This window comes from Anas acuta, chromosome 11 (genome assembly GCF_963932015.1).
Source record: "Anas acuta chromosome 11, bAnaAcu1.1, whole genome shotgun sequence".
Lineage (NCBI taxonomy): Eukaryota > Metazoa > Chordata > Aves > Anseriformes > Anatidae > Anas > Anas acuta.
The window spans coordinates 1230100-1254157 of record NC_088989.1 but is presented as its reverse complement, the minus strand read 5'-3'; the positions used below and the strand labels follow the sequence as shown (position 1 = coordinate 1254157).

At 43.0% G+C, this 24058-nt stretch overlaps 1 protein-coding gene across 4 annotated transcripts in view; it reads left to right on the top strand.

Moving 5' to 3' along the window:
• Window positions 1–23562, top strand: part of GRM7 (glutamate metabotropic receptor 7) — a 259416-nt gene extending 235854 nt beyond the window's left edge. For 3 of the 4 annotated variants that reach the window (XM_068694316.1, XM_068694312.1, XM_068694315.1), the window contains 2 exons: window positions 90–182; window positions 22297–23562. In XM_068694316.1, the coding sequence (XP_068550417.1) occupies window positions 90–160 (71 nt within the window). In that variant the 3' untranslated portion in view covers window positions 161–182; window positions 22297–23562. The remainder of the gene's footprint in view (window positions 1–89; window positions 183–22296) is intronic. The other variant, XM_068694313.1, reaches the window with a different exon arrangement.
• The last annotated feature ends 496 nt before the right edge of the window (window positions 23563–24058 follow it).

The following is a 24058-nucleotide window of genomic DNA, read 5'->3' as shown; positions in this document are numbered from 1 at the left end:
ATATCATGGCCTCAGTGACAGGGCAAAATTTGAAGAGTTTGTTGTGAACAGACGCATTATACATACCAATGTATTTACTTTTCCTGTAGACTGCATACCACCAGTAAGAAAGAGTGTTCAAAAGTCTGTTACTTGGTACACTCTTCCACCTACTGTATAGCTTTTGCCTGCTTTCCAAAAAGGTAAGGAAAAAATCTAGCTTCTTTTCATTTTATTCTCAAATAATTATTATCATTATAATATACATGAGTAAATGAGGAATGTGCATTAGTGCAGCTGTGTCAAAACAAGGATCTGTCTTAAAAATTGTTCACATCCATTATCCAAAGCTCCCATACGAAGGGCCTGCTTTGGAAAGTGAAAGCCCAGGACTTGGGTGATTTTAACCCCTGTGCTGCAGGGAAATGAGCCTGGCCATCCTCTGCATCCCCTCCGTGGAGGTGGATCCCAGTGAAGCCTTTGAAGATGTAGGTATTTGATAACAATTTAAAAAGGAAGAAACAAATCATCAAAATTTAATTATGGCAATCAGATCTAACAGCTAACAAAATGCTTTCTGAGTCACTTCTAGCTGCCTTACCAGCAGGGTTGCCTGGCAGCGTAAAAATAACATATGCAAATGTGTGAGCAGTCCTCTTTGCTCTAAAATTATAAATTGCTCAAAAAAAAGTTTGCAAACTATTTTTCCTTTTTTATTTTATTTATTTTTTTCCCTGTGGCTGATCCCAGTGACCACTTCTGAATAACCACACGTGAACAATTTTTGAGTGCTGGCTTTTTCTAAGTGTTGTGACTGCCTACGTGGTGATTGTGTGAGCTGATTTTGTATTTGTGACTTCATCAGCCAAGAGTCAGTGTTTTTCTAGTGAAATTAGGGGAATGACAAAACGTTGGATATTGGAGATAAATAACCAACAGCCGTTAACAAGTTCTCATATCTGCAATTGTGTCTGCTCATTCAGCTTTGCTACTGCTTTGAGGTTTTGGCCAGGTATGAAAGGCACTGGCCTGGATACCATGGTACTGTGCACTTGGGGATGGAGGAAATTGCTGTGTACAGCCTTCCAAACCTTGTTTAGCTGATCCCTAATAGGTGGGAACTTGTATCAGCAAAGGTAGGAATGTAGCTAGAATTGAGTCTCTGAGTCGCAGGGAAAAAAAATCCCAAGCACTAATATCTTTAGCTGGTGTAATTTGCCACAGCTCCAGTTTCAATTCAGCTCGAGTTCTTGTGAAGTGTTCAAATTGCTTTTTATTGTATTTGAATCATGCCTGTTATTCTAACTTGCACAGCTCAGGCAGAAAGCCTTATTTAAAGTGTGAAGCTCTTTATGAGCATCAGAATGACCTGACTTACCCAGGGGCTGAAGTCAGAAAGGTTGACAGGGACTGGTGTTGAGGGAAATATAACAAAGTATTTGGAGAGGAGAAGGGGCCACTCAAAGTATTATTGCAAATGTAATGTGAAAGAGTAAAGAGCAACTACATGAAGATGAAATTGCTAAAGGAAGGAGATCAGTAGAATAAGTGGGCTATATAAGAGACTGCACATCTTGGGAGAAATCACTTTTTTTTTTTCCATAAAACTAAAAAATGTTTAAAATGTAAAGCACTAGGAGCTAACATGTCTCTGAAAATAAATATAACATTGCTGTATAACATACGGAACTGCTATCTGCAAAGGCACACAGATAATTTTGTTATCCATGTCCTATATAAAGCAATTGGCTATTCAGATTCTTTGCCCAAATTTTAAAATCTTCCTGATGCAGAACTATGAAAAACGCTGCAGTGGAGGATGACTTGGGCTTGTGATGGTTTTGCCCACTCTGGAGCTCTTCTGCATCAGGTGTAGTTCTCCATTCCTCACCCCTGAGCACCTCTTTTCCCACTGGGATGATTGCCGTGGCACTGCTTGCTATGTTCTGTTTCGTTCTTCCAGGAATGTAAAACATAAAAACAGCAAGAAACTACACACTGTATTAAAAGCAAAGCAATGATATCAGGAAAATATCAGCTTAGTTGTAAATTGACATTTGTTTTGCTAGTACCATATTTGCATGCAGGTATGAGCACAGTGCTTAAATAGCTGCTGCTTGACTATATCAATTTCTGCTGTGTGATGCATGGACATGTGTACTTATAATGCCTTTAAACTGTTTCCTGTGAGTGACAAATAGGGATTCTTTACTGTTGAGGCTGATGAAAATACAAGGCTGACGGTTGAAATATACGGTTGAAAAACTCTACATAGTATCTGGGTCAGGGAAAAAAAATGTCCATCACCTGAATGAGGCGAAGAAACATCAAATGCATTTGCAGGACTACAGTCACGTTGTGTACCACAGAAATATCTGCAGCACTCTTGTCCTGATCCATCTCCAAGCAGTATGCTTGCAGGTCAGGAGGAAGAGGCAGTCGAGTGACTGCATTGCCTGCGATACCTGGAGGACCTGGGTTCACCCCTCCAGCTCGCGGAGCGCCGTGCTCCTGCAGCCTTGCCCGGTGCTTATCCCAGCACAGAGGTGCTCACCGTGGGCAGATGGATCACATCAGCCCAGCAGGACAGGGCAGCTCCTCTTCTCTGCTGCCTTCAGGGCAGGATGTGCAAGGACCACGCTAGTTCAGGGGCGGCAGGCTTCTGTGCTCACAGCTCCAGGAGTTCCCCTACACGGTGCAAGTGCTGCGTGGTGTGTTGGGATTCATTTGGGCATAAGAAGGACAAGGAAAACCATGGCTCCCTTTCTTCCCTCTGGGGAGGACCAGAGCAGTGCCCATGGGTCCTGGTGCTCTGAAATCTGTCATTGCATTTATGAAAGCAGTCACAGAGAGACTGATCGGAGAGCACCCCTTGCTTTGGGGTTGGTTGGTTACTGGGCACTGGTTGCCGTTTGCAACGAGATCGTACTGATAGTGCTTCAGCACCTCAAGCCATCTTAGCCAGGACATCGGTGTGATGCAGCCCCACCAGCTCCCTTTCTTCCTTTGTCTGCTCCCACAGCTTTGCCTCGGCTGGGCTGGGTGCTGCACCTCTGCACCCCGGCATGAGCTCCCCCTGTGTGGGGCCACCCGCTCTGGCCAGCAGCACCTCGGGGACCCAGCAGCTCTCTGAAGCTCCATGTCCGAACTGCAGGATGCTCTGTAGTTTGTCCCACCTTAAAGTATGAGATATATAATCATTATTTTCTGGATTGAGATGTCATTTTCATTTTAAATCCTGCTGGTTTCAGCCCGAAAAATAGTGCTCTGTGTTTAACCTCACTTGAAGGATTTTCTATTTAGTGGAGACTGCTAAGAAATGAGAATATGCAGCAAAAATTGATAAGCAAAAGAGTTTGACAGGTCTTCACTGCATCTATTTTTATTTTGGAATAGCTTACTGAAAAATAAACATTTATCACGAATTTCTTCAAACAACAATGCGCTCTTCTCCTAAGCATGGCAGAGATGCTTCCAAACATCCTGTGCACCTCCCCCTGCACCCCCACGGCTGGGGGTACCTGGGCTGCAAAACTCTGCCTGGGGAAATGATTTCTAATGATAGGGAGGGGCTCAGGCATAAAATGTGTGAACGAATTAACTTCCCTAATTAGCAAATTTTTCAGGTAAAATCGGCTTTCTGTAGCCTGCCTGCTGAGAAGGCTCAGCCCTTGAAGAGCACAGGCTTCCCCCATTTCCTCTGGTTTGGGGAAAGGTGATGCTCTGAGCTATGGAAACGTGGTGGGGGTTACAAGTTGGCCCCTCTGCTTGAGCTTGGCTTTGCAAGTTTGAACATGACTCCTTTTCCACCCCTCCACCCCAGTCTGCACTTGCACATTCAGTTTGCTTTATAATTTTTAGCAGTTTCTCAAGCTCTCGGTATCCATTTGAATTGATGTTTTCCTTCAGGTTTTATATATCCATGGCAGCATCCCACTGCCCGGCAGCCAAACTGTGCCAGGAATTATTCTCTCCCCAACCATCTCATGAGTGATGCGATTTTGCAATCACTCTCCTCAGCAGTGCAAGGTTAGACTCTTCTCATGATGTTTCAAGTTTCAAAGGGTACCCATCACAGTGAATATTTCTTAAGCCATCACAGCACTTTGTAATGGCTGAGAGCTGTATGTGTTATTTAAAGGTTTCATTTAAAACCTCTCAGAAATAAATCTGGTGCAACTGTTGCTTGAAGGAGACCTGAAGGTAGGTCAGGGAAAGACACGTTTTGTCTTTTTGACTTCAAGCATAGCTGGACTCAAGTTACTTGGGAGATTTATTTTAATTGGTATTATCATATGGCCAGGATATTTTGCAGGCACGGCACGGTCTGAGCATGCGAGGGGTGGGCTGCTCTCCTCTGATGTCTGAGAATAACCAATTCTGGTAATGCACATTAAAACATCCACATAGGTGCATGCTTCCGAGTTAATTATATTGCAGACTGTCTCACACCTTCTGTGACTTTTATGATACAAGACTTGTAAACAGGCAGGGAAGAGTCAGACTGTTTCCGTTTAAAAATAAAAAAATTAAAAAATTGAATTCTTTATGTACTTAAATGATCACCTTATAGTGTAAAGTTTGAACAATTCTAGTTAAAATAGATAAAATTCATGACTGTAGGTGCATTGATTATTAAAAGTTAGGTAGCTAGGTAAGTGAGACAAAAATGGGAATTAATTATCTTGTTAGTATTAGTATTCATCTTCTGTTCTGTTTTTTCTCTGTCTTTTTCCGTGATCATTTTTCCTAGAAAATTTGGAAGAAGAGTGAGCTGTAAATTTTGCACATATATTGTTATACCTAAAGGACAGTCCTGCTGTCACTTTTTTGCCTAATAAACTCTTAATAGTGCTGAGTTATCCCTTTGACTAATTTATCAGTCCTTACATCCTCTCAGGGAGAATTTGTCAAATTCATAAATTGTAATATCAGTGAGAAGACAGACTTTTGGCTCTCGTGTCTTCCATATATTTATAATGAATCTCCTCCCGAGTAGGGTAAATATCACTTTGGCAGGACTACCTTGATGCTGCTCTCACATGGTAGCTTGCTGTAGTCTCTTGCATACGCTCTGATCCTTCTCTGTGTTAATGAGATGTCTCAAAGAAAGGGATAGAGGATTATGAAAGATTTGACATTCACAGCTTAATTTCACTAAAACCACTGGAATTGCCCCAGACTAGGACATTGCAGTATTTTGGGGTCCTATTTTTTTTCCTCCCCTACCCAAGCAATGGGAAGCATTGCAAGTGCATTTTGCAGTTTTTGGGATGTGCACTCTTCTAACGGTTATTTCTAGTACAATTGTAACAAAGGTTTCCCCAAGAGCAGCCAGGATTTGTAACCTCAGGTGCAAAACCCGACTAGATGTAAGGAATCTTCCAAGCCCAATGAAGACTTACCAGGACAGATGCACTATGCTGTCTGGCTACTGCAGAGGAAAGCGGGGGTAGTTTGACTGGAAGCAGCTGGATTTTAGGAGAGAACAGCTAAGTATATGCTAGGCTTTGCACTCTGCTGTAGCTTCTGAGATAGTAAGGAAACAAAATTTGAAAATTTCCAGTTTAGAACCTTTGCAGATTTTCTTGATCTCATTTGTAATTTATGATTTTTGAGTGCTATAAATCAGTGTTGCAGACATTTTAGTTTGTGGTTATTACAATCAGTTATTGTCAATATCAACGGTTATATACACGAGCAGCCTTCACCATCTGACACGGCCAGTCTATTTCCGAGGGAACGCACCTTCTGTCAGCCCTGAGCGCTCCCCATCTGGCTGAAATGCCTCCGCTAAATGGCCTCAGTGCAGCTCAAATACCCAGGCCTGTTATGCAGAGAGGACTGGAAGGAAAAGCCTTCAGTGAATGCTTGAGAAGCAGTACTCTGGGAAAGAAAATATTTCTAATGGACTGTGAAGTGCAACGGTTGAGCTTACATTTGATGCTCGGTGGCCATTCTCTGGTGTAATTCAGTTACCTTCAGCTCAGCGATGCCAGTGAGGGATTTCTTCACTCACAGACATTGTTATGCTCGGCTCTGGCCAATGGCAGCCAATAACACATTCCTTGAGATACCCATTTTATCCTCCTGTTTGTCAAGGCAAGATATTTTCCTCTCTTTATTCTCCTTAAAAAATTCTGTGCTGAATTCAGACATCCCCGAAGCAGCTCTGCCTCTGTTCCTGTGAAATGGTTTGCAGCCATCAGCACCACAGCAGCTGTCACAGACTGCGGGGAGTGAAGGACAGTGATATGAATTATTTTAAGGACATCTAACATCTGGTTTGGAAGTGAGTGACTTACATTTGCGATGAAATCTATACAGATGATAAGGTTAGGTGCAAAACCTGTATTAAATGAGTGACTTAAATTGTTTTCCCCTCAGGTGTAAGAGGAGGTCTATTCATAGCTGTCGCTGAAGTAACAGGATTGAACATATGTGGTAGCAAAGTTCAGTCAACAAAAGTCCCCACAAGCCTATCTGATGTGAGCAGCTCGCTTCCTCATATTCCCTTTGGGGGGGGAAAAAAAAAAAAAAGCACGATGACCACACTTACAGTCCTTCAGGGTTGTTTTTTTTGGTTTATGTTGCAAGAAATTAGTCACTTTGATTCAGTGTCAGATTTTCTGTACTTCTTCACACCGTGTCATCCAGGATGGAGGACAGTGCTTTGGGTCTGAGATGGCCAGGGATGCTCATATTAGTTATAAATTTTTGTGAATACAAAATATTATATCCAATAATACATCCAAGCACCCGCCCATCAGTTTAGCCATGTTTGTTTGATAGCTGCCGTTCCTCTGCTGAAGGAACTGCCATCACAGGCACTTTGTTTGCCTCCGTAATACAAAGATAATGTTATCCAAGCAGGTTCCTGCGTGCAGCTGTGCATCTTTGGTGATTTTACTCAAGCCTTCAATATATTTTTGTTATCCTTGTGAAGAAGAAACAAATACAAAATTTCAGTGTGGCACTTGGAAATGATAGTGCTGATGAACCGGAGGAGCACATGAGTACAAAGAGTGTGAGATACAGCTGAGCATTCATTTGTCACTGACACAAAACAGTGCTGTAAAATAGATATTATTTTGTGTTGACACAGATAGCAAACAGAGAATATGTTTGTGCAGCAGGGGCCTGGTTGTGTTTGTGTTTTGTGGTGGACCAGTAAGCAGAACAAATCAAAAAGCACACAAGGAATCTTTCTCAGTGTTTCTTTCTTATTGCAAATACACACCAATTTCACATCCAGCATCTCTGGAATATACCAGTGTTTTTTGCTCTTTATTAGCTTCAGGAAAGGAAATGTGTGCATCTCTTTCCAGCAGCGCATGTTGATACATTAAAGAAGAGAACATCCTTTTATTCCTGAAAATAGGTATTTTGAGTTTGGGGTGAGTTTGTTGGTTTTGAACTCTCTGTCTGACAGTAAAGTAAAAAATAGATAAAAAAGAAAGTTTTTGCTTTCTGGCCATTGTACAAAAAAAAGGAAGAGCACTAGGTTAATGTCTAAACACATGTAAATGCCCGTGAAACACAACTGAGATACAAAACAAAAAAGAAAGGGGCTTCAGTCCTGGGGTCTGCTGTTCTGCTTGGTTCCTGCTCGGTACCTTGGAGCACTGGGGCTTACCTGGGGGAAGTCTGGCACTGCGTCAAGCGAGACTTCTGTTCTTGTGGTTCAGTGGAAAAGAGGGGGGAAAAAAATAGTTGCCATAGTTACACCACTTGTCATGATGCTTATCATGTCTGTGAAATAGCTTTATATTAAATCTGTGCTCTAACTAATATCAGCTGTTAAACATTTTCAAGATATTTGAAATCAAGGCTTTCTGGAAAAAAAAAAAAAAAAAAAGAAAAAAAAAATTGATTGCAGTGAAAAGGTGCTGTTTAACCACGCAGCTCCAAACATAATTTTGTTAGACACTCGGTATTACAGAATTATACAGCACGAATAAATTTTCCGGTGAATTTAGCTTCTTTGCACTTCATGAGCATTCTTGGTTTTTCTATTAAGATGTTTGTTACTTGCAGCTCCTAGCCAAAGAGTTGGAGCAGGCAAAACCGGAGAAGAGGAGGGCAGTTCCCTTCAGCTGGGGAAGCACCCCAGCAGTGCCATGGCTGTGCCTGTGCTCGGTGCTGAGCTAATTCCAGCTTCCCACGTGGGAGGGATGAAGGCGGTGATCACTGTGCACATGCACAGAGCCTCTTCTGCTTTCCAGCAGGCATCTCCCGAGCACCTAGGTAAACCAAGAAACACACACACATGTTCTCTGTGAAAGCATTTGAAGGCCATGCATCTTTTTAATGTCAAGAGCCCCTTGGTTTAACATGGTATTATTCTTCTATTTGGCTGCTATGCCAAATCCTAAAGCACTGGGGGAATACTGTCTTAAATATCTTTTACGTGTGTACCAATGTCTAGTAGTAAGAGTGTCCCTATTGATCTTTCTCGACCCTTGAGCAGTCACAGTTGGACTTTGCCTTTTGGACTTTCTGATAGAAGTTTCATCTCCTTTGGGGAAGCAGGACACTGCCACCCTCCTGGCACTGGATCTTGCCAGAAATGGCCCGCAGCTGACCACCCTACACATTGCCATTTGAACAGCTTTCATCTTGCCCATAGCATTGGGGCAGGAGCTCCATAAGCCTCCTCTCTGCTCCCAAATCCAGTTACCCACCAGCTGCAGACATACTTGTTCAGTCTCTTTGGTAGCTGTGCTTCCTTGGAAGAGCAAATGGAGCAGTAAGTGTGACACTGAGTGCTGTGTAAAATAAAACTGTGACCTGTTCCTCTAACACAGCGAGGTTATATTCAGTGCAACCTTGTCATTCACGGCCTGGGCTAGTTTCAGCTTAACAATCTTCAGTGCCATGTCATTTTTCTCCCTGCTGCCAGGTTTTGCTGTCACACACGTCGGGTGCAGGGTTACATTTGCTCGGGAATGAGTGATGGCACTGGTGGGCAGTTCGGTGACAGGGAGTTCGACTCCAGCCAAAATCCAAATTCTGCAAAACTTTTCTCTCCAAGTGTCATCTCGTTTTCTTTTTTCTATTTAAAAATAAATAAATAAATAGTATGCATTTCCAGATTTTGAGTAATATGAATCAGGATTTGACTCTGTGAGTGCCACAGCTGCTCAGTGGAGATGGACTGCTCTGAGGGAGCCCCCGTCCTGGTGAGCTCTCTGGTTTGGGCACTACACCTGCTGTGCCAAGGGAGATGCTTGGAGGAGAGTGCACAGGTAGGAAAACCTGGAAAAGCCAAATAATGAATTGTTTCTAAGTCATTAAGAGAGTAAATAGAAAACACCTTTGATTCTGTATGAAACCCATTGCTGAATATGGGATTCTTGTTCAATTCTATATTCCTGTTGTTTGGCAGCTGCACAGTGTTCTGTTTTTCTTGATTTTTGTTACGTATAATGATTAATTACAAAAATATTTTCAGTTCTTTGATCACTGAATGGGTATAGTAGCTAGACATGTAGAGGTGTATATACTGAATGTGGGTGTACGAAACAAATGATTAATTGCATAGGCACTTTTCTAACAATGTCTTTGTTTGTACGTCTGCTTGGGTCAAAAAACGGGGATTTGTGTGGAGAGGTGCTGGGGCACTGCCAAGATAGGGACTGACTGAAGAGGAGCACTGTTTAAAAAGGTATTAGAAATGCTCTTTCTGGATTCCGGGAGGAGTGATGGAGCGGGCAAAGCTTTGCTTCTGCCTAGGTTCGGGGGGGGGGCTGCAGGGCCCACAGGCACAGGGCAGGGAGCAGCAGCAGCAGTGAAGGACACGGGGACTGGGTGTGCTTAGGAGCCAGGTAGGACAAAGTCAAGAAGAAGGAGATAGGGAAGAATCGTTTCTTACAGCACTGACTTGAGGCCTCCTTCGGGATGTTTTAGAGGATCACTCAGGTCATAGCTCTAATTATTTTTCATGCAAACTGTTTTCACACTTGGCTTTAACAGCTCTCAGCAGAGCCTGGCTTTCCAGGTAAGATAACCAAAGTACTATTAATTACTTTGTTTTAAGCAGGTGAAAATAATTTGCTACCATTTGTTATCTTTCCAGTCAACAGTATTCAAACTGAAGCGTTTTACATGTAGTTTAAATGGGTATGTTTGCTCTAATGTCAGTTCCAATTAAGGAGCAATATGAATTGGTTTTGTTTCTTCCTTGCCACAATCTCACAGAGATTTGGAAACACATTTCCTAAGCTGCTGTGCTCTTCCCTAGCTGTGTGCCGGGGCTGTGGCAGTGCTGCAGACATGGGTGCTGTGCTGCCCAGGGAATCAGCTCACCGCTGGCTCCTTATTGCCCTATCTGTGCGGATCAGGGGGCTCTGCTCCCTGACCTGATCCCCTCGCTGCATCTCCCACCTAAGTGCATAAATGCTCCAGCGAGCCATGACTGTTCTTCCTGCGAGGTCTTTTTTAAGCCTCTCTGCAATCTTTCATTTGCTGGGAGCACTGATAAGGCTTTCTGCTGTTTGTTCTTTGATCCCAGTGCCCGGTGCAGCAGGCACTTTCAGACCTCACCTAACCCAGAAGTTTTTATCTGCAAAGCAGAACCGGCGGGCGATAGGAGACAGATGCCGCCAAACACACTTAGGATTGATGTTCTTCAGCGGTACAATACTTTGTTGATTTTAGCTTTCATTTAGGAGGATAAAACTAATCCTCTTCTATTGCAATCTTATTACCTGACTCAAAATCTCGGTCTTACAGGCATCTTTCAGGCAAAAACATGATGCTTTTGCAGGCCATAAATGTTATGTCTGCTTCTGTTCTTTGAGGCAAAGTCATGTTTTCCTGTAATGGCTCAGATGGGAAAATTAACATTGACAGCAGCCTCTGAATCTGTCTCTGAAGGCACCTACCTCAGTAATATCTTGCAAAGTACTCAAAGGTGTGGCTGATAAAAATTATCTTTTAGCGCAGTCCCGAGGAGACGGAAAGCAGCGTCTGTCACTGCAGGTAGTTTAGATCATCTTTCCAGCTTAACAAAAGGAGTTTATTGACTCTGACAGAGTTATCAGCATAAGTAGTTCAGAAGCAGAGAAATAAATGACATGCTTTTGTGTGTGTTTCCAGAGAACTATGCCTTCCATTGGTAAATATTCATAAATGATGATATTATCTTGGCGTTGCAAAGGGGGAACGTGTATCACATATCTCATTTATGGCCTATTTTTAGAGCTGATGAGAACTGATTTGGGAACATACCTTTGTAATATTCTTCAGAGGAGTAAATTTCCCCTGACTCAGTTTTACCTTTACCCGATGCGTGTCTCCCCACGGGAGGCCATGGAGTTTTGGTGGTGTTTTTCAGTGACGTGTGTTGACCAGGAATGGCATCTAGCCCCTTAGATGCTGGTGATGGTTTGGCTGCTGGCAGGGAAAAAGGGCCATGGGTTGCATGGCTGGATGCAGAGAAGCACAAGAAACACGGGAGTGCTCCCTGTGTCCAAATGGACAAATGATACAGGAACACTGCCGGAAGCCAATAACTTTGCCCAGTAATTTTATACTACACTGTAAACTTTTACTGCGAGCAATACCGACTCTGCTGAGGCCAGCAGGTGCTTTGCCCTCCACTCAGGCAGGAGCAGGATTCCAGCTGCAGAATGCCAGGCCATGCTGGTCTGCAGAGTTGGAGCTTGGGAGGGGACATCACCACTGAGCTGTTTTAAACACGGACAGGGTGTGTTTTGTGCTACGTTCTGCAGGATTGCTTCCTTGCTTGTCTTCACAACGCCAGCTTCTGTTTGCTGTCCACATGGCAAAGTTAGGGAAGCGCACTGGTAACGCCGTGTCATTAGGCAAAGCCATGTACACCCGTATTTCTTACCCCTTGTGCTAGAGAAGTGTGGGGTGTGAGAGAGGTTTAGTATGGATCCAGTGCACTGCATGAAATTGTGCCCAGCTTTCCCAGAAGCAATTCATTCTTTTGTTCAGGAGGAGAGTGCTGAGTGCAATGGTGCATACTGACTTTGTCGACTAATCTTTACATCTTTTTGTGGGTTTTAAGGTGATCAGTATGAAAAGCATCCCATCTTTTCTGGGATTCACTGTGGTAAAGCCTGCTTCACTGAAATTAATGAGTATTATTCTACTGACTGGAAATGAAGTCAGAATTTCCCAGCTCTGCGCTGTGAGGCAAGCATCTGTCTAATACAATTGCTTTCTCTGCATTGGCTGAGCTTAGAGTTTTCTCATCCCTATCCAGAAAAAAATTCAACAGTCCATTGGTCTCAATCTAATACATCTGCAGAACAACAAAGCAAACATTTTATCTACTCAAACCCTAACAAACTATCTTAAGCTATAAAAATGTCATGTAGTTGCCACTTTGACCTGAGATGATTTTCTATCACTGTGCCATTATCTCACCCAAGAACTGCGTTTATTATTCTTCCTTTCGGATACATTCTCAGCCCTTACAAAAAGTACATCGTAAAAAAAAAAAATAATAAAAAAATAATGAATTAAAAACCTACGCCTCTGGTAGCAGCTACTACTTGAAATCCTTATAAGCTAAAATGGACTTTTGTTTAAAGAAAAACCCTCTTCAAATCCCAATGTGCTCTGGGGAACTGGCAAGGTCACACTTTTACTTCCTATTAAATCCTTCTGGGGACTTCAAAGCAATCCTAGTTAAAAGAATCCATTATACTGGATATTTGTAATTGTTACTTATGGCCCTGGCACTACTCGGCACGATATTTTGCCAATCCCCTGGGTACAAGGCTCACTTCAAGTGTAGCTATATAATTCACTTCACTAGCTACGCAGGCTGAGTTTGCCTAGGGGCTATATAATAGACAGGGTAAATATCCATTTCTAAAAGGGCTAATAAGAAGAAAGCCTTAAAGGAAAAATGTAGTCCTGGTTAGAATATGACAAATTTAGGAGAGAAATATGTTTGTGTAAAGTGAGGGATGTGTGAACACTCTTTAGATAGAAATCTGTATGCAGCATTTACCCAGCCCTACTCTGTATATTACATTTGCATGCACTTGCATAAGCATAATTATTCTAATAATTTGAAGTGATTGTTTCACTTTTAATTGCATTCTGAAAGCAACGGAAGTGAACCAGGTGAATCCAGGTTATCAAATGTATGTAAAACAGCGCTGAAGTGCAAGATTGCTCAGGCTATTATTTTTGATTGTGCTCTGATGGCATTAATCACTTTGTTCAAGATTTCTGGGCATTAGCGTTCACCTTATGATTTCTTTCTGAGGTAGGAGCTTATAAACATTATCACTATTTTGCAGATTGGAAGCAAGGCACTGGAGTGGCATTCAGTGGTGAAACTTGGCTGGGCATCTGGTTTCTAATCACCTTGTTTGAGCTCGTAGAGCTGAGCCAGTAGAGAAGCTGGCCTTGCCTTCCCAAGTGCTGTGTGTGGGGGAGGCTTATTTGGTGTATTTTTGTTTGGTTGGTTTGGTTTGTTTCATTTTGTCTTGGTTTTCCTTTTTTTTTTTTTTTTTCCTTTTGATGCATTTGATCTTCTTGAGGTATCTCATTAGACTTCTAACCTTAAGTACTGTGATATGTAGTTCCACTAGGTAAAACTTGCCTGTATGGTCCAACCCAATGTGTGATGATCTCAGCAGCATTAGGATTTTCTTCACCACTTGCCATCCCACCAGGTGCTCTCTGCAGCACTGAATTCCATGCCAGCACCTCTTCCTCACAGCACCAGGTGAATTACAGTGGTGGGATACTTTAAAAAGCTACTGCCACCAGGTTGGTTTTGCTTCCCAAGTAGAGGTGGTACCGTTCTTCATATCCATTGTCCATTTTGGTGTACAGTCAGAGGAAGGCAGTCAGACCACTTCTCACAAGCTGGCAGCGAGAGTGGTGCCTGGTGTGGATTTGACCACTCCCCGCATGGCCGTTTGGTGCAGCCTGTGCAGCAAATCAGGTTCTACAAAGGTATTTGCATTTTGTTGCAAACTTTTTAAACGTATAGAAGCTGAAAATGAGAGGACAGTTATATTGTGAAAACTGCAAAGAAATATCAGAACATATATTGTTAATTTTTGAAGCTAGTCAAATTAGTTGTTCTACATTTATCTAATGAACCTTGTTAGTTTTTGTTTTTGTTTTTTTCGCTGTTAAAATCTGCAGGACTTTTTTATTATTCATATTCACAAAACAGCTATCCTTAATTTGAAGAATTTTGCTTCAGGTACCTTATTCCATGTTTTTTTCATGGTTTTTGTGTACTTTTTTTTTTTTTCACAAGCTGTTTGCTTTATATAAATACACAAGGAAAAAAAAAAAAAAGCAATACTTTCATCTTCCTGACTACATAAATGTGTTTTCTTCCTCCCTGCTAGCAGGAATCTCACAGATAACATATTCTATGTTAAGCAGCAGGAACACCTCCTCTGCATGCCAAACCCACTGCAGACAGCCCTGGCTCCTCCGTGGAGAGGTGCGCAGCCATGGCTGATACAGGCAATTTTTCAAGCTGCATTTTGCAAGCGTCTTCTAGCACTATCCCTTGAGTACTTTAGCCAATCTAATGTATCTCAGCAAAGTCAAAACAGATCCCATAATGGCACTGGAAATTGTTTGATAGCAAAACTCATCTCTCAAAGAAGATCTGAAGGAAATATTCAAATTACCTTTGGCAGACTTTTACGGCTATTCCTAATACCTGGTGCATTTTATTGTTTTGGTGGTAACTGCCCGGCAACCTACAGCACTTCAGTTCAAATGAATAAACCTCGAGAAGAGATTAGCAGTGAAAAAATCTCTTAGTTCTTAAAAAAAGATCGAGCCCTGGGCAGGAGCAGCTCCTCCAGGGCTGCCGATTGGCCAAACGTGGCACCAGCTCCCCCAGGGCCGGGGCTCATCGCTGGTGACTCAGGCTGCACAGACAAACATCACTGCAGCGTATAAGTTGATTTAAATGTTATCTGCACAGAAGGATCTTAGATGAATGACTGCCTCCAAAGCCACAAGACTCCTGACGGCGGGGTGAGGAACCCCATGCCCCTGGCTGTTGGGATCTGTGGGCTCCTCTCGTGGCTGCAGCAGCCGCGGGGGTCCCCAAGCTGGGTTGGGAGTGCTGGGGCCACTCAGCCTGGCCACCAAGGAAAATGGGAAATGTGTGCTGCAGGTCAGCATCGCCGTGCTCGCTTTAGGTTCTTTGGGTTTGCAGCTGACTGCTGAGGACGTCCTGGCAGGTGGACGGGAAGGGGGCTGTGAGCAGGAGGAAAGTAAAAGCTGTGCTGGGGAAGAGCTGCTGGGAGGGAGGTCTGGCTTACTGGCATTCCAGACAAGTTGCAGCTTTTAAAATTATTTTTTCTCCTTGCAACAGGTCTCCTCTCCCTCCCCCCCTCCTGCCACCACTGCACAGGGACAGGGCAGGCACAGTACGTCCAGGGCTGCTCCATTGGGGCACAACTGAGACAAGTGTGCCTATAATTAACGTAGCATTGCTTTAATCAAACTGCAGGCCAGTTGTGTAACTTCACTTACACACTCGTGCCTATGCCAAACTGGCCAAGCTCAGTCTGATCACATCATACCTGAGACCTTAGGCTCACAGAGGGCTTCTGACACCTCTGATAGGAAAACAGCCTCAGCATAGTGGTGTGGGGAGCTTGGGGAGTTGCTGGCACTCCAACAGGCTGAAAGCTGGTTTTGTCATCCATCCAGATAGCAGTATCACTTCCATCCAGGAAATTGGCTGCTCCAGTACACTGCTTGAGTAAATTAAGAAAATATAGTCACTGTGCAAAGCCAGTGACCTCTTACATTGACCTCCCTCACCTATAGATGAGAATGGAGATACACAACCGTTGTTGGGTACCTCCAGGAATGGCTTTTCTCAGGTGGACCAACTTCACCACGTGGGCTGCCATGGGTTTAGGCCCATGAATGGAAAGTGACAGTGACACAGCCTTGGACCCCTTGTGCTCCTGGCCCATGGCAGACCCATGCTAGAGCAGCCCGTCCTGCCATCCTGTTCATCACTCCGGGGCTGGTCCTCACCTGGCACCGTCCCGTGCTCCTTACCACTGCAGCACCCACCAGACCTCGTCACGCAGTGGTGTGGAAAAGCTCCCCTACATTACCAGCAACAAATGTCGGCGGTGCCGATGTTTCTGGACTCACAAATCCACAAGAAGAGGTTAGGGTTGCTAAGCAACTCGGCCCCTTTTTCCTCTTATGCCATTTCAGTTCCTTCTCGATTTTATGCTCCGTGTCTGCGGCTGCTTAATTTGATCCTATTTGCAGTGACAATTTAGGGTCCTGTGCCTTGGATACCAATTCACACAAAATGTACCGATGGTCACACTTAAAAAACACATTTGGGTTTGGAGCTTGTGAAGCTGAAATGGAAACTTGGGCTTGCTTCCTGCTGGAGCAGTGTTCCCCGGCCCTCGCCGTACTGTCCTGGGGCCATTAGCTCTCCCCACGCTCCCCTCTGTCCTCCTGAGCAATCTTTGATGGCATTTAATGAACTAATTATACTGCTCAGAGATTCCTGCTCTGCTACAGAATTAGCCAGCCTCAGGCCTCTTGCTCGCTCGCTCTCACTGCATGTATTTTTGCTGCTGCTGTAACATGCAGAACATCCGTCACTAAAATCCAAGCTCGCATTTCCTGAGCTTTCCTTAGCTGAAATTCCCGATGGGCAGAGCATGCGAGAGGGCACAGCAAGGTGGGATTTCCACGGGCTCTGAGTTCTCGTGGATAACGCCCATGGGAGCATCTCCTTGCCCTGGCCCTGGATTTAATGTTGTTGGGAAGAGGGGGCAGCACTGCTGCCTGCAGGAATCTGTCACAGCGTTTCCAGGCAGGTATTGCCCTTATGGCTTTCAGAATTTCATGGTTAGATCACTCTGAATACTGACCCCCCCCCCCCCCAAAAAAAAAAAAAAAAATCCAAGAGGTAAGCGGAGAGAAAATATCATATTAAGAATTTTGAGACATTAAAAAATGTAAGGAAAAGGCAAACTTAAAATACAATTGACACCACCCACTTTCATTCTGCTTTTAATTTTCTAGCATGTTGTGGAGATTACAAGTCATATATTAGTAATACATGCCATAATGCACAGCGTGTCACAAGAGTGGCTAAATAGATATGTGATGACTGTATAAATCCATACAGTTCTATTTCATAATTGTTTTTCTATTAATTTCCAAAGTGCATTTACTCTCTAAGCAGTCCTTGTCCCTCTTCATGGAGTTCTGCATAACGTGCTTTTTCAGCCTTTGCTCTGGTCTGTTCTGGGTTTCCCTCCACCAGGCACTTCAGAAATTCCTAAAGCAAATCAATGCAGTTATCCTACGTGGGGAGTCTGGAGGGCCATGCTCATCAGAATATGCTCTGCACATATTAGAAAAGGAATAAAAATCGACCTTAACATCCACGCTTCTTAATGTGCTGCTACCAGGTATATTGCAGTTCAGCAAGGCTTTTAAGCAGAAGTGAAAATTATTCATAAGCTCAGCTGAGTGCTTTGGGTACTGCAATGTTTTGCTACGTACTTACCAGAAGCACGTCCCACACTACACTGCAGGAGCTGTGAAGAACAGGTGGATGATAAAATTACACGAGGAGAAAGGCCTCCTTCCCACAGCATTTATCCTCGGAGCAGGACCCTGTCTTCTAGGTGCCATGTCAAATGGGACAGGGCTGGGCGTGGGGATGGATTGTGTGGCTGCTGTCAGGGGCAGCGAGGTGGCAGCGCCGTGTGGCACTGAGGTATCGCTCCTTCGGCATTCAGGGGAGGAGCAGCCGCCTGGCGTTGTCTTTAAACTTGTCACCAGGTTGCCAGCAGGCCGTTTGTGTACCGGATAAATTAGTAATCAGGAAAAAGAAACAATCTCTTTAGCAACTTCTCACTCCCTGTTGTAATTCGTGATCTGCTGACAAACCTCCTGGCGACTCAAACAACGCTGCTATTTATGGTTGTGTTCAGCATCGAATCGCTAATTGTTGCTGCTTTGCTGAGAGTGACAAGGAAATATGACAGCTAAATATGATATAATTTATGAGAAGAGAAGGCTGTAAAGCAATTACGGAGGAACACACTTTTTTACTAATGTTATATTTGTAATTTAATATATTCGTATTCTATTATTAAAACATGAGGTTCTGTGTGCTAATCTGCATAAAAGTCAGGCGGTTCGAGCTGCAGTTCAGACAAGCAACTACCCCCAACACAGGCAGTGAAGTATTTTTTATACAAGTGTAGGCATCTGTATAGTAGATAAGTTGCCAAGAGAGTATACGATAGGGAGCACAACAGAAGAGATATGAAAATGTGATGTAAGGGTTTATTTACATTTAGATATTAAATTTAAATTTTTTTGTGGTTTTGGGCAAAAATGTAAAAATATTTAGGTTTGTTGCTTTCAATTCCTTCTCATGTATTCCCTGGTTAAAGTCAGAAGAACATATGGATAGCTCTGTCTTGCAGCACAGAGCCACAGGGAGCCACGAGTATCTATTTCCCCTTTAGGTAGACCAGCAGTAGAGTCTAATAATCAGCCACAGCTTTACCTGGCATGGATGATACAGGTTTCCAAGGAAAAAGAAAAAAAAAAAAAAAAGAAAAAAAAAAAAGAAAAAAAAAGATGAGGTAAGCATGATATGCCACAGCAACTACAAAGGAAATCAGAGCAGAAGATCCAGCCTCACAGCCATCATGATGTCAGCTCTTGTTCGGTGCTGGAAGTACTAAGGCCATGCTTCATACCATTGATAGCTTGAGATGCCTGTAGGCTGTAATAAAATTCATCTTCTGCACTCTAAATCTTTTCTCTTTAAGCTTGGCAGAGGTAACAAATGTGCATAAAATTGAAGTGAAAGTGATTAAATCTCACTCTGAGCAAGTATTGACAGATCTGCCTTGCTTTTGGATGCTGTGGGAGCTTCTTTCTTTGTGGCCTGTGCTCAAGATAATGAAAACCAGTCAAGTGATGAAACTTATATATCCAAAGAGGATTTTCACTTCTGTGTATTTGTTTTTAATATGTTGTTGGCACAGGCGATGCAGTTACTTCAAATCCTGTTATCCACTTCTGGCAGGGGACAGGTCTACACTATCACTGCCCCCCCACCTGTCAGGCAGGTCAGATAACAGTGGGAAAGGGAAGAGTTTTAATAAATTATTGTGTTTTAAAGAAGTGCAGATATTTCCATGTGCTAATACACAGGCTTATTTCCATAACTACAGTAAGTGTGAACACATCCTTCTTGCTGGATTGTGTGGCTGCAGGCTCCGTGAGGGCATCCTGAACTGGGCACATGAGGAGAGTGGGGCTCTGTTCGTGGAGAACAGGGAAAAGTACAGTGCATAATTAAGAGGACAACTCCTTGCTCACATGCAAGTGTTGGTTGTTGCTTTCTTGTACACAGTGCCATTGATCTCAGGAAATGGGGATGCAGTTGATATGTGTATCTGTACAGAAGGCTCGGTGCAGCATTGTGCATTCTGCATACCACAGCTATTGGCTCACCTCCAATACATCTAAGTCAGTGGCCAGCTGATGTTGACATAATTATATGTATATTAATTACCATGTATATGTTACGTGCAAGAAGACAATCTGCTTTCACTGTTGGAAAGTCATCATCTATTAACATGTAACAATAACACAGTGTATGAGATCTGTATCTATTTTCCATTTAAAGAACGGGGATTGCTGATGTATCATGGATTAAAGCATGGTGAATTCTGGTGATGCTGGTGTTTCATTAGCATTCCCCATTTTCAGGTAAATTAATTTCTTTGAGAAAAATCAAATACGTACCTGGTGCTAATTGCCCAGTAATAATGAATATCTGACACTCCATAGAGACTCAGTTGAGGTAGACTGTTGCTGAAATCTTCATATCAAGATTGGAGCTTGTTTGGAAGGCACACATCAACTAAGCTTCAAGTTACTGGAGGTAGTGCAGGAGCAGCTACGTAAGGAGAGATGTGATCTCCTCTGGTCTAGCAGTCTTAGAAAACAGGGAAAAATGTCTTTCCTCTCCTAAAATAACCATGAAGCTTTTATTGATCACTTTATCTGAATTATGGATGATACTTATGTCAACTACATTTTTCTGTTGAAACAGAGAAGTGCCAGAGATAATTTTATTGTCTAGAGCTGGGATACGTGGAGCCCATCTTTTCACGGGGGAGTTACAGAAGTGTACACTATCAAAAATATCGCTTAGTTGAATTCACTTGGCACTGGTGGTTCGTTGTCATATTGAAAATGAGAAATGAGAGGCTGTGGTAGAAATTGTGAGAAAACTCATCAAGCAAAATTTCAGGTTTGCTGACTGGTAGAGTAAAAGCCCTGTAAGCATTAGAGGGGGTGACATTATATGAATCAGCAATGGAAAGTATCAAAATCCTTCTCCTTATTATAGGAACTCTGCTGCTATTTGAAATTGGAGCATGTAATGAATAAAGCTGAAGTAGATCACAAAATAATACATGTAATTACTTTGCAACCCATTTCCTGGTTATACTTTTTTTTTCCCATTGCATTTTACCTCACTTCAGCATTTAATAGTATACCACAGTTTATTGGATATTTGTGGTCTAGTCTTGCAGAATAATGAGTTTTATCTTCCTGTGTGTTGAGTACCTTTATGCCCCAGAGAAGTTAATGGAACTAAAGAAGATCAGCATTTTGCAGGATCAGACCTAGACTGAACACACAGCACTAATTCCTGTGTAGAACGTGGTACAACAGATAAATGGTCTTTGAGAATAATACTGTAAAGTAGGTTCTTTAGAGCAGGAGGTTCTTTAATGACAATCTTGAAAATACCTAGAAGTAAAAATGCTTTTTTTCTTTTTCTATAAAGAAGATAGTGAACACTGTGAAAAATGTATACATTTGACTGCACCTTCATTCATAATAATCTCAAAATATTCTGTACTGTTGGTGGAGAGCCAGTCCTTACTGAAGTAAGTATTTCTGAAAAGCGTGCCACCTGAAAAATTAAGAGTGGTGTCTGATTAATAATGCTGCTGACTATAAGACATGCCAAGAGCAAAAAGGCCCTTACTTCAAGTAGCAAAGGGAGGTGTGTCTGGTGTCTGAAGCAGTCAGGATGCTCTCAAGGGCTGGTCCCACCTTTTCGTCTGGCATGGGCAGTGGCCAAGGCACAAAAAAGCAAAAGGCTTTCAGCAGTCCCAGAAAATCAGCCTCATCCCTTTCTCTTACTTATCTTCCAAATGTGTATCAGGGGATGCTCTGAGGCTCAGGTTTGTTTATATATTCAGTTATTCTGTGCATAGTTGATTATAATTCACATTAATGTATTTTGTTGACTCAAAGTTGCTCTAAAAAAAAAGAACCACAAATGCTGAATAAGAATAGTTTATAATAACAGCAATGATTGGTAATTCTAACTTTTCAAGAATATCCATAGTATAAACTGCTCTCACAATAACTCATTTAGTCAGAATATTGGATTTTAATCTTTCCAGCAAGAGCATGCATACTTCATACACGTGTTTTTAGAGGAGTGAGTAAGAAGAGAACGACCTCTGTATTCACTGGAACACAGTTCAATATAAAATCCCATAAGCCAGTACATGTCGTTACATCCTCATTACAGAATTTACATATAAATAGTGATATTTTTGTTAATATGCCTGATGCAGAACATGTTACCGTGGTCCCTAAACTGTCAGTGTTGCCAAGCCATTGCACAATTTTGTGCTTTGTATTTAGCTGTAACTATTTTCAGTTTTTACTGACAGCAATGTGTAGCATCATTCATGAAGTAGTTACTGACTGGTTTTAGTTTGTTTGCAAACAGATTTGATTTGAAGGTCATAATTAAGAAAGCAGATACCTTGATCCCCACATGGTAAAAATCTCAGAAGTCATAAATCCTGAATAAGATTTTTTTTTTCCCCATGAGAAAACCAAACGTAGTCCAGAAGATCGAAGAAGCTGGAGGGAATGTCACCATTCTTTCCAAAAAATTATAATGGCACCTAGTTATGGTGTCTCAGCAGTGAAGCCATACAAACTGGGAGAGCATAAAAAAATCAGTCTCTGGTAGTTTTGCTGGTAGATAGCAAGACGGCCTTTCAGCTGCCGCAGCAGCAGTCCGCCTGGACTCATGTCAGTGAGCACAACCGTCTGAAGAGACGGGTTCGCTGCTAACCCAACCAACGCAGCAGAGCTGCCGCCCACTCCCATGCTATCTCAGGTAGCTTTCCTCAGCCACCCAAAATGAGGGACCACCAAGAATCCTCTCCAAAGCGTCTCTCTGCCAACTGCTTTGGTGACTGTCTGCCGGTTTTCTTTCAGGCCCTGCTGCAAAAAAGAAGTACGTCAGTTATAACAACCTGGTTATCTAGCCCGCTCAGCCACGTGGCGCGGAGGACGGAGGAGGACTTCCACCCGCCGCGGGCACGGGCCTCCTCCTGGCCGCGGGGCGCCCGTGCCGGGCAGTGGGGTTCAGGCCGCGCACGAGGAGCCGCGCTCCCCACGGCCGCTCCGTGGAGGCCCCGCGTCGCCCTCGGCTCAGCGAGGCGCTGCCGTGGGCCCCGGCCCTGGCCCTGGCCCTGCTCCATCCGCGGGAGCCGCCGTGGCCACGCGGGAGGAGCGGCTCCCCGGGGGACCGCGTGCGGCTGCGAGGACTCACAGGGGCTAATTCTGTCTTTCTATGTACTTCCAGACTGCAAGTTTTTGAACTTTCTGTACAGTTTGTGAGGGTTTTTTGCATATGGCCATCCATGTCGTTTCGAGTTCACTGTTTGTTTTTTTTGAATGCACAGTTTCATTGAGGCCCTATTCTCTCAGACTCGGAACATTAAAAAAAAATAATAAAAATCTACGGATTTAAAAGACCTATGTACATGACTTGTATGATTGCTACTGTATCACTGCAATCCATATACGTTATTTTTTTTAATGAAACAAACAAAAGAATTTAAAGACCAAAAACTGTGCTGGCGAAGTTAGCCCCCCACCCCCCCTTCACAACTTCGATGGGCTGCAGAGGAAGCAGACAGGATTTTTGCCGAGTTTTAGTACAGGTCTTGATATTTGGAATGCATGCCAGTAATGTATTTTATGGTACATGTTAATTTATGTTTGATATTTGTATTTGTGTTCTATTTTGTTATTTTATTTAAGGTATATGACTATTTTGCAATAATTTCAATAATTCTTATGATATTTGGAAGAAAGAATATGGCTTTTACATGTCTTGAAGTTTTTTTCTTTGTTGATGCCCCACCATGATTGACCAGTGTGATAAGGACTTACAAAAGCATGTATGTTTTATACTGTTTGTAATAAGTAATTTCGTTAATCTTGCTGCTTATGTGCCAATTTAGTGAAACCGATCTTTGCCGCAAACTCCTCCCTTCCTTTCCATTCTCTCGATCCTGTGATATTATCCAAGAATGTATCAATAAAGGGTTTTGGTTAACTTTTTTTTATTTACTCCAATAAATATATTTTTTCAGTTGTTCCCTCCCCCTTCCCCCTTGTGACTACAGTTTATTTCATGGCGTTGTCAGGCGTGGAAAGCCCAATGCCTGGCGGAGAGGCCCTCGGGCTCTGTAAGACCTGAACCACAGCTACTGAAAGCAAGTCCTGTTTAACATGTGCCAGACTGGGCCTCAAAACTGCAGCCATCCACAGCACAGGAAGCTTCTCAAAATGCAATCTGCACGTGCTTTTCTCCTCACGTCTCCACCAGCGCAGCCCTGATGAGTCTGGAGGAAAGGACTAGTCACTCTTTGGCCCTGTCACATCAGATGGGGGGCATGAGCTGAAACTGGTGTGCAGGAGAAGAATGGAGGAACACAGAAATGGGGAAAGCCAAAATGAATGTGGCTCTGGCAACAGGGATAGCACAGGAAATGCTTCTGTTACCTCTGAATTATTATTATTGTTGTTGTTACATCACAGAGCTGCACAGACTATTCTTATTACGGACCCTTTCAAGAGCAGAGACAACGTGCTAACCCAAAGCAACTTTGTTCTCGAGAGATTTCAGCAAATGTGGTAGGTATGGTAAGCTACTTTCAGAGAGAAAAAATAAAATGCATTTTCAAGC